General features: G+C 33.3%; 1 protein-coding gene across 6 annotated transcripts; it reads right to left on the reverse strand.

The window, feature by feature from the left end:
• Positions 1-997: 997 nt before the first annotated feature.
• LOC114379823 lies at positions 998-10,231 on the reverse strand. 6 transcript variants are annotated; one of them, XM_028338588.1, is made up of 7 exons: positions 9,949-10,231; positions 8,498-8,552; positions 6,249-6,732; positions 3,520-3,933; positions 2,382-2,474; positions 2,044-2,183; positions 998-1,565 (listed from the first exon to the last, which is right to left on the reverse strand). In XM_028338588.1, exons 3-7 carry the CDS (start codon positions 6,654-6,656, stop codon positions 1,124-1,126), a joined length of 1,497 nt encoding a protein of 498 aa, XP_028194389.1. In that variant the 5' UTR covers positions 6,657-6,732; positions 8,498-8,552; positions 9,949-10,231; the 3' UTR covers positions 998-1,123. The 6 variants fall into 6 exon arrangements, with proteins under 6 accessions (XP_028194389.1, XP_028194387.1, XP_028194385.1 ...); XM_028338586.1 differs by having other exon boundaries at positions 6,249-6,745; XM_028338584.1 differs by having other exon boundaries at positions 9,944-10,231.
• Between the last annotated feature and the right edge of the window lie 758 nt (positions 10,232-10,989).

The following is a 10,989-nucleotide window of genomic DNA, read 5'->3' on the forward strand; positions in this document are numbered from 1 at the left end:
ATGTACATTTGTTATTGAACTTTTGATTGGATAACTTGTGATGAATTGAACTATTCATTTGGTATATTAAAAAAAAATTGTCATATGACCTGTCTATAAAAAAAATATTTCATTAGATATTCATGGGGCATGTGCAATTGAGAGAAAACCGTAGTCATCAAATAAGGTACATTTTTCTATAATTCATTTCGTACTTGGTAGATAGAAAGTAATATTATCTCATTTGTGACATTACACTATAATCGTTGACAAAATTCAAGTTTTCATTCAAATATACAAATTGATTTTAAGATATTCTTCGTTTAAATTATGTTAAAAACATGTTATATCATACATCATTGTGTACCAAAATTTAAAATATTTATTCTAAAGTTTAATATTTTTTACCCAGATATATTTGTTTGGAGTATTAGAATTGTCATTTTCTAGAATTGTTTTTCATGCATGTACATTAATTTCTTGGCTTAAACTTCATGTAAATTATTTCTTGGGTATAAAATTCTATATTAATAATATTATACCCTTTCCAACTGAAGGAAAAATATTGACATTTATGACAAATATCCTTAAGCAATTGAATAAAAATATGTAAACAATTTAATTAAAAAAATTATTTAATATTTCTATGGCCAAAATATTATTACTCATGACCTGAACCCTATGTAACTAGGTAACCCTTACTAAATTAGAAAATGTTAAAAAATAATTACCAATTCATAGACAAGGAACCAAACTGAACAAAACGAACCATAATGGTTTTCTCAACCTTTCAATTTGACTAAGTTTTTCTCCTGAAAAACGAGATTTTGTTTAAGGGAATTTTTGTCCAAAAAAACGAGTTTTTGTTTAAGGGAGTAGAATTCTGAATTTACTCCGAACCATCTTGCATTTTAATATCCAAATTGGCAAATTCTAGGCTAAACCTTTGCAATGATTACCGTCCAGGCTTATGACCAAATAAATTATCAGCAAAATTAACCAAAATGACAAGTGATGATTAAAAATATACATGCAAAAAAAATCACTTTAGAACATCATATATAATACTCAAAGTACGTATACCATTGAATTTTCTTTGTATTTCTCATACTACAAAACTTTACAAGCCTCCATTCCTCATAATTTATTCAATAGGAGGAGGATTAGACCACCTTCTTTTCACCTCTGATTTCCATCTCACCTCTTTGAGCTTTCCATCCAACCCATAGTCTCTCTCCATCACAAGGTTGATCCCTTCATCAGAGTACCAACCAACTCCAATACAAAGAATGCCATCCTTGTTAATGTCAACATAGCATGTCACGCCCCCAGGAAGCCATAGCATGGTCACATCCTGCATGTCAAGCCGCTCCTCCTCGCCAAAGTAGTTGGTGTTCTCGGGGAGGCTCCTCTTCTTTAGATTTTCCATACAAAGGTACACATATGGGGCAGCGTTGCCTTCTTCCGTGCTCTCCTCATCATACACAGGAGTTGCACTTACCTCAAAGACTTTCCATGACCCTGTTAGCTCTGATGGCTTGGTTCGTTTTCTTTGTGAAAATGGCTTTGCATCGAACTCCATATCACTGGATGTAGCAGAAATTAGTTATTTTCTTAATTCAAGACATTGAAAATGACAAACTATAATATCTTATTTGAATAAACTTTACAATAAACACTTGTTGGAGAAGAAAATATTAAGATAAAAGGAATTAAGTTTCTTCCATAAAATAAAATGAACTTATAACTTCAACTTTTATAGAAACTTTCTCATTTTAACTTTCCTAGAAGCTGATTTTAACTTAAGAGAGAAACTTAATTCATTTTACATTTTTTTTACTAGTGTTTATTGAAATGTTTATCCAAAAGGACCTAAGTACATGCTCACACCAGAGAATGAGATCCATGTCATATCGCATTAAATATCATTTTAACTAATTTTTAAGTCCAATTTGTTGGGTTCACTTCACATCTCCCTGCTGCAACGTATTGAGTTTTACATAATGTAAGTAACTGCTTCATAGTTGCAAATTGGTACAATTTATAACAAAGAAGCACATGTACCTCTGGTCATCGATGGAAGCAGGACTGACCCATTCTTCTTCATACAAGGCGACTCTCAATATCTGTATATCTGAACCACCATTGATGAATTCTATGGTGTGGACAATTCGGATCCTCTTGTGGCAGCCTTTAACCAAGCACTGAAAAAAGAGAATTTGTAACAAAAAGAAATTATAACTCTTGCTGGTGGAATATTAGTTGAACATTATCTTCTCTTAAGTTAACTTGGGGATGGAGGGAGTTCAAAAATTAACAAATGCATGATCAGTGTTAATAGTCATTGACACCAGGGAAGGATCTATAAATATGATATTTTGTAAGAAGCATGCCAAACTTACTTGTTCGAACTTGAAAGTTGGTGAGATATAGTACTTTGTATCATTGTATTCACCCACTGGAATATCTATAGGACCTCGAGAATATGACCCGTCCTGGAATTTACAAAACATAATTATTTATTATTTATGATATATAATGGGAGGAACATAAATGAACTATCAAATGCTGGTCATTTGGATAATAAACAACATTAGGCATATCACATGATCGCTTTAATTATAATTTAGGGATATTAGCTCAATACTGCATGATTCAAGCAATATTACCAACAACAAAGCCTTATCCTACAAGATGAGGTCAGCTACATAGGTCATGACGCCATTCGGCAAGGTTAAAAACCAAAGTGCAGTAAATGAGATAAAAATACACTTCTCCTTACAGAGGTATCCCAAACGGCACAATCCTTCAACTCTGAAATAGTGTAGTATACTATAGTCTTAATCAGTGGAATATACAATTTCTTACATGACAAAAGGACAGTCACCGATCCCAGACAATATTGGCAACTGAAATAAGGGGGACAGTCCTCTCAGAGTAGACTTAGGCAGTCAGATCAATAGAGAACTTGGAATGTAGAAATAAGCATCTTCTATTTACAACTAGGACAAAGTTTGAAAGCCACAGAAGTGAATATTTTGCCAAAACTTCAAAGCATATGTGACTCAATGGAGACTATCCAGAACTCTATCGATTAACAGTACTGCACGAGTCCAGTGCAGCACCTGACAGAAATGCAGAGCATAGAAGTTTGGTGATACTCTTCCTCCATCCCAAATCAATCAATGAGGAAGGCATGGTAGCAAAGAGAATATACACAGGAAGGAGGTAAAAGTCTTGCCACTACTAAGTAAGAAAAGATTAAGAGACAACCTAAGCACATAATAAATATGTTTTGGCAACACAAAAAAATTTAAAAAAAAATGTTTTTTATTTAGTACTATGCAAAATTTGGAGATGTTTAACTTCATTGAACCAGGAAAAGGGTCATCTTTTTTATATTCAAAATAGTAAGAAAATAGTGTTTTGTTCTGCAGGGAAAACTACAAGACAAATACTTCAAAAAAGTTAAAGCATATCCTCATAAATAATAACTCACTTTTCATAAACAAATGTATATTAGTATGAAAAGAATCTTACTTCAAAGTAAACAAGGCCTGGTTCACAGCCCATGACATCTTCTTCCATCACATCGCTCCTTTTAAAGTCAAATGATTCAAATATAGGCAAAACATGATTAATTACATTATCGCTGGATTTGTGCTGCTTGTCTTTAGCTACATTGCTGCCTTCAATATGCTGTGGTATTTCGCCATAAGGATTCAAAGTCACCCAGTTAACCTTTCTCTGGATTTGAGATGTACGCTCACCTGAAACTGATGGTACTGCCTCTATGCGAGAAAGAGTATAGCAGTCATATAGGTGTTCATTCTTGCTACCTATTTCCATTGGTTCCATTTCAGCTGTGATGGGAGAAAACACAGCACCTACACCCTTCCAAATTCCACTGAGACTGCTAGCAAATGTATTCCAAATTGGTTTTATCACTGGTTCCTGAAACATTGTCCACTCAGTCAGTATATGTTCGTTGCAATTTGAACTAAGAATCATTTCTACAGTTTAGCGCAAATATTAATATACATAGAAAAACGAGAAGAAAGAAAACAATAATAGTGGAGTTGATTTCTACCAAATGTCTCACTAAATTTTATCCATTAAACAATTGTTGGAATTTATTCCCTCACACAGTTTCTTCTAAGAAAGAGTTTTATAAACGAAAGAAACCATCCACATTACATATGCATTCCTTACTTACAAACTTAAAATTCCCAAACTGCTGCAAAACTTAAAAGCAAGCCCCAGTATACACGGTACAAAAATCTCCTTCCAGATCTTCATATAAATAAATAAATTGAATAAACAGAGTTTTAAAGAAATATTTGAAAAACCAACAATGGTTGGCACAAGTAATAGCAACTTGTGTCTCTTAAGTGGTCCAGGATTCGAATCCTGGTTGGCTCTTGAGTATGAAATAAATCTTGTTGGGAGGGGAATACCTCACTTTGTGTGCACTCACTGTCCCCAACGAAGATTAGTAATTGCTTTCGGCAGGGATTATTTCATACCAATATGTCAACAAAAAAAAAAGAAATATTTGAAATTTCACTCAGTTATACAAAGCTCAGGTCCCAAAACAATAAAATCAATTTACTTTCTCTGTTCTGCTCATATTATCTGCAACTGAAGCAAAACATTCAAGAGCCAAATTGAAAAGGAAATATTAAAGAAAAAAAAAACTAAGAGTATCAAGAGAAATTTAATAACTATTAAGCAGCCATTGACCCTTAAATCCTAAAAATATGAACTCAGGCAATGATGTATCCTTTTCCTTTTCATGGTTTAATCCACATATGGTGTAATCAGTCACTAATCTAATGAAGACAAAGAGACTTCCCATTATTTTTCCTAATTAAAATAGTGTAGTACACATTCTATTATTGTAAGAAAAAAAACACAAGTCAAGAACAACATCTTCATGGTTTAACATTTTAATCGTCAATAGGCTCAAAAGCAATTATATTCAGCTATGCACAGACAGATGTTCCAACTCCAAGCAATTTTTTTTTGGCAAGTTATGAAATATAAGCAAAACTAACCACTTATAAGTATAACACTACTACTCTGCAATCAAATCAATTATACTGAAACGGTATGTAAATACAAGACTTCACCAAAACAGAAGTTCTGCCACATGATTGTCATGTTTGGTAGGGACTTCCCAAAATACTAGTGTAAGACATCATACACAGAACAGTACAATGTATGATAAAACCAGAGAAAAACTCTGAAAGAATGTAATAATAGGAAGACGGAATGGAAAACAGCTAAAAACTGTTCTGTTCAATTGGTATAATTTGTGTGCACTTATTCCTTATTAACAGAAACACCATTGATCTTTATATAATACATCGCATAAAATGATTACCATTAAATCATTAATTCACTTGAACATATTTACTTCTGTTTGCACAATATCCTTTTGGCCAACATTCACCAAAATGACCCAAGGATGTTGTTCTTGGTTGCTTCCATTCACTTACACCAGAAGAATTATTCGATTCTCAACTCTCTCGAGCACTTATTCATTACATTCATTTTAACCCTACTTAATCAATTCCTATGTCCTCAACTAACTCCCTCATACAATGTTGCCATCTTCTATCAAAGTAAGAACAAACACACAAAAACAAAGGGTGAGTAGAGAAAATAATATATACCCCACAAAAGCAAACTGCCAACAAATATCTGAAAGCACAATATCCACTATTTTAAACTAGTATGTTCACACAGAAGGCACAAGCATTATTCATGTTTCTCTATCCACAATCATACACTACCTACTTATTCCTTTCATTGTTAACAAAATCTCAGCATTCATATACATTCATAGTCCATTCACCAACCCAAGCACAATTTTAGGGGAGAAAAAGTTTCCATTTTCATCCATAAACCTACCCAACCCCAACCCCACACCAATTCTCTTCCTCAGAGAAACCAAAAGTGAACAATTTTGCATCAAAATTGCAAATTCAAAGAGACCCATTGAGGAAATGGGTGCCTAAGTCTGAAGAACAATATCAACCTCCACCAACATAGTATTGTTAACAAAATCTCAGCATTCATATACATCGATAGACCATTCACCAATTTAAACACAAATTTAAAGGAAAAAAAAGGGTTCCATTTTCATCCATAAACCTACCAAATCCCAAACATCCACACCAATTCTCTTTCCTAGACAAAACAAAAGCCAACAACTTTGCATCAAAATTGCAAATTCAAATTGACCCAAGTTAGGAAAAGTGTACCTGAGTCTGAAGAACAGTCTCAACCTCAACCAGCATAGCCCCAGAGACAATAACCCTTCCACCCTTTGGGCCCTTCCTCCTCACTACCCTCCTCCCTCTCTGCTTCCTCCTTTTCTCCTTCTGAGAAGAAGACGCCTTGGCAAGCTCATTATCAATGCTCCACACATTGTCCTTGTTGCCCCTCACCCTCACACCCTCTTTGGGGTAATCATTCCTCTTGTGGTTGTTTGGCCTGTAATCTTGAGCTGTTATAAGCCTTGTGGAACATGATGGCTTGGGCAAGAAGCCAAGAGGGGGAAGGGAATTGTGGGTGGAAGAGAGGGTGTGGTGGAAGCCAAGGTGGTGGTGGTGGTGGTGGTGTGTCGTGAAGAAGGTCTTGTTGAGGTAAAGGGAAGAAGGGGATTGCATGTTTGTGACTTGTGTGCTAGGAATTTAGTACTACACAAAACCAGTTTTTTTGGAGCTTGCGCTGGTACAAAGTAACCTAGTAGAGTGCACTGTGATTAACAATTAGCATTAGCAAGCCAAAGCAAAAAAGTATTTTTTTGGAAAAATAAATAAATAAATTGTGGGTACATTTTTTTCTCTTTTAGATCAGCAATAAGAATACTTGAGACAGGATATTTGGGAAAATCAGCTTATAATTGGATGAGGAAGACAGCAGTTGAGGGGAAGATCAGGCTTTTGAGGAGCTGTGGAGATTGAAGGTGCCACTTAAATATGGGGTGTTTGCTTGGAGGCTGCTTAGAAATAGGCTGCCTACTAAAGCAAACTTACATAGGAGACAAGTCCAGCTTTTGGACAGGAGATGCCTATTTTGCACAAACATGGAAGAGGAGGCAGGACACATGTTCTTCCATTGCAGCAAAGTTATACCTATTTGGTGGGAAACATTATCCTGGGTGAAGAAGTCTACAGCCTTACCGTATGATCCAAGACATCATTTCCTACACCATGAATCTATATTGAATGAGGGGACTAGGGATAATAGATGGAAGTGTTGGTGGTTGGCGGTGACATGGACAATTTGGCAGCAAAGGAACAAGACGATATTCTCCAATGAATCAAATGAATCTTTTGACAGCAACAAAGTTATGGAAGACGCAGCTTTTCTGTTATGGACATGGCTGAGGCATTTGGAGAAAGATTTCTCAATGCATTTCAATCAATGGACTTGTAATCTTAGAGCAGGAATTTTGTATCAGTAATGATTGACAACATAGCTTATCAATACATCTTCCTAATATGTTCTGCCTGGTTATGGTTCCAATCTAGACTCTATTTAGTCTAAGTCGGAACCATTCATCGGGTACCTCTGGTACTCTTTTATCTATATAAAAAGTATTATCTTTGCTGATAAAAAAAAAAAATGCTTGTGTGTCTCACACTCAGCTGAAATTTTCATACATATATATAATATGACCAAAGGTCAACAAGTACATGAGATAGGAGGGAGCAGACTGCAACCCTCTGACCAAAAGAACTACAGCAGCAAAGAAGAGAGAAAAGAGAGATTTAAAATATATAAAATAATAACACAAAGGTACATATAAGACACATGAAAAACATATATTAATCTAACAAGAATTTTATATATAGTAGATAGAGGTATAAGAATTTTAAATAAATAAATTGTGGGTACATGACTACATATGAAATGATACTTTAGCTATGGTAACAAAACAAAAAACATATGGAATGGTATTTTAATTTTAATGAGTTTTTTATTGCTCCATGTTTAAACCAGAACAAATAGCTAGAGTTACATAAGCACCTTTTTTAATTACAGAGTGCATGATATTGCACATTTTCTATCTCTGTTCTCAAGAAAAATTACATGAACATATTCCCCTTAAATTAAATTGTACAAAAAAAATATGCAAATTCCAGACAATCTCACAACTCATTGTCCTATGAAAATTCTCTGATAGATTAATCATTAGCCAAGAAGATATGCCACTAGAAACACGCTAGTTTTATCATACAGGACTAAAACCTTTTTAGCAAGCAAATTATTGCTGACAAGTCTTAGTTTAAAATATCTTCTGAGGCCAAAGACATGCTCAAATGAAAATTTCCTTATAGTAAGATATGTCTTAAACCATGAGATCTATGATGTGATATCTCACTAGTACTCAATTTTTAACAATCTTAACTGACTAAGAAAATGCCATTTTTGAAAGCTCCATCCATAGGAAATTTAATAAGCAGAAAAATGGAGGAATTTTTTTAACTAGAATTACAATTACCTATCTGCCAGAGATATTGAGATTACCACTGCTGCTAATTTGCTTAAAAATATTCCTGCCACAATGCATGCAAAACTCCATTAACAAACTAGATCATCAAAGCATTAGATTACAAATATTGACTCTGACGATAAAGTACATAATACTGTTCTCTTTTAATAAATCTTAATTGGTGATAGCATGTGCCAAATGATAAAAAATAGAAGCATATTAAAACTTAGAAACATTGCCCTCAAAAGAATTTATTCAGCTTTAAAATATAGGAAACACACAGACATAGACAACAACACACTTACAAAGTAAGGAAATCATAAAAACACATCAAAATTCACATTGTAGAGACCCTGGTGAACGAGAGCTACACTAAAGTGCATGAACCTGGAGGAATTGACGCCATTGCTATTCGTACAGTTTGGAAACGAGTCCTAGTGAAAGAAGATTTGGAAAGAAGATTCACAAACCCTAACAAAAGTGATAGAAACCCTGTAGGTGTTTGTATTTGTGTATATGCTTTGGTAGATAACTAGATATATTAGGAATAGATGAATAGGTAAAAACAGTTCATTTTTTTTTCTTATGGGAAATAGTAACATCTATTATCTATCTATTTATATTTCTATTCTATTTTATTTATATTAAAAGAAGGTTTTCATATAAAAGGCAGATGCCACATGACAACCTCCTATTTATTCTCTTCGTATTAAATGCAATTGATCCAATTTTTTATTCAAAATAATAATTTATAAATACAATCAATTTCATTTTTTTTATGTCAAATATAGTAATTAACAATTCTAATTCAATTCATCAATTAAATCATGAAATCATAAATGGATTTTATCAATGTTCCAAATGTTAAGCAATGTTATTTATAATTATGGTAATTATGATTTTTTTATTAATAACGTGTACCTTTAACCCAATGTTATCAGACTCGGATGGGTCATCAACTCACTCAGGGTGCTGGGTCACGGGTTGACCTAATGAACCAATAATTGACCCACATGACTAGGTCTATATTAAAAAATATATTAAATCATTCATAACTTGTAAAAATATACAACCTTACTCCGAATGAATTTTTTATGTTACTTACAATGCACAACCTTTTACTAACATAGCGATGTTCTATATTCTGGAAATGCAAACAGTAGGTAGAGCATAGAACTGGAACCTAATTCCTAACTTATGTTCTTAACAGTTGGGAGTGTTCCTTTTTCTATTCAGTATGCTGACTTTCTTTTTTGTTTTCACGCATCAATATTATTCAGAATCACTAGACAATTTGAGACTTGAATTATCTTAAAATAAATTCATAAAATAAATTCAAATAATACAATATCAAGGAGAATAGAACTGCACATCTCAAATCCAAATATAAAACAGAAGGGTTCAACAAATATTCAGAACCACATAACATACAATTGGAACAGAGCAGTAACATACATAACTAATTAGGATTCGGAGTTTCGATAAGGGTTCAACAGAGGGGTTCGAGAACTTTCAAACAGAGCAAAGCACAGAAAGTTTCAAAGCTCGAGCCTGTTTCCGTCGTCCCAAACGCTGCAGTTTCTGGAGGCCCACTGGCGTTGCCGGCGACGGAGCTGCTGCAGTGAGGTGCGGCGCGTTGCTGCGGTGAGGTGCGGCGCTTTGCTGCGGAGAGATGCGGCGCCAGCGAGGGTAACGCTTCAACTGAGAACCGACCTCTAATAACTATGCTTTATCCCATTCTATGTATTACATTACATGATTTTACAACCCATTTTGTAATTTATTCTATAATATAATTATGTAATATTATATTAGTTTTAAATATATTTTTTTACGGTATTAAATATTGTGTGATTCTATTATATTATTTTGTGAAATATTTTTATAATTATAGTAATATTAATATATTTAATAATAATGGTAAAGTTCTTTATAAATATGATAATATGAAGAAAAAAAATTTACAATTAATTATTTGTATAATTCGGATAATTTTATATGAAATGTTTTTTATAATAATTTAATTATTATAGGATAAACTATATTTTTAGTGTTTAAATTTTTAACATTTTTTTATTTAGTCCCTAAGTTAGTAGTTGATTAGTCAAAATCCTTCATCCTTTTTCGTATTTTAGTCTCTTTTTTTTTCTATTTTGATTGTTAAATAATGACGTATCATTAATTATATTATGTTTAGTAACATTTGTTTCTAGCAATTCAAAACATTAGAAATTGTTTGGGTTAAAATCTTTTAAAAGGATTAAATAATTTCTTGCTGCTTTTAACTATCACAAACAAATTGCTACATCTTTAAAAAAAATCTACAGACCTGAAAAATCAAACTCTGGACGTTCAATAGAGTAATAAATCCAATTCGACCTTATTAAGCCAACTAAAAGCACAAATTGCTTCCCAATATATTGATCTCGTAATTAATTGGAAGACACAAAAATTAATAGGATCGAATTGGAAAAAATGCTTAGAATGGTTGGTTGACACAG

This window comes from Glycine soja, chromosome 12 (genome assembly GCF_004193775.1).
Source record: "Glycine soja cultivar W05 chromosome 12, ASM419377v2, whole genome shotgun sequence".
Classification (NCBI taxonomy): Eukaryota; Viridiplantae; Streptophyta; class Magnoliopsida; order Fabales; family Fabaceae; genus Glycine; species Glycine soja.

Bases quoted from the DNA above. Each gene is read 5' to 3' on its own strand.
- LOC114379823 (XM_028338588.1), bottom strand. From the start codon at position 6,656: ATGCAATCCCCTTCTTCCCTTTACCTCAACAAGACCTTCTTCACGACA. The intron at 3,934-6,248 runs GTACACTTTTCC...ACAATGTTTCAG, and splicing joins AGACTGTTCTTCAGACTCAG to GAACCAGTGATAAAACCAAT. The intron at 2,184-2,381 runs GTAAGTTTGGCA...CTCTTTTTTCAG, and splicing joins CAACTTTCAAGTTCGAACAA to TGCTTGGTTAAAGGCTGCCA.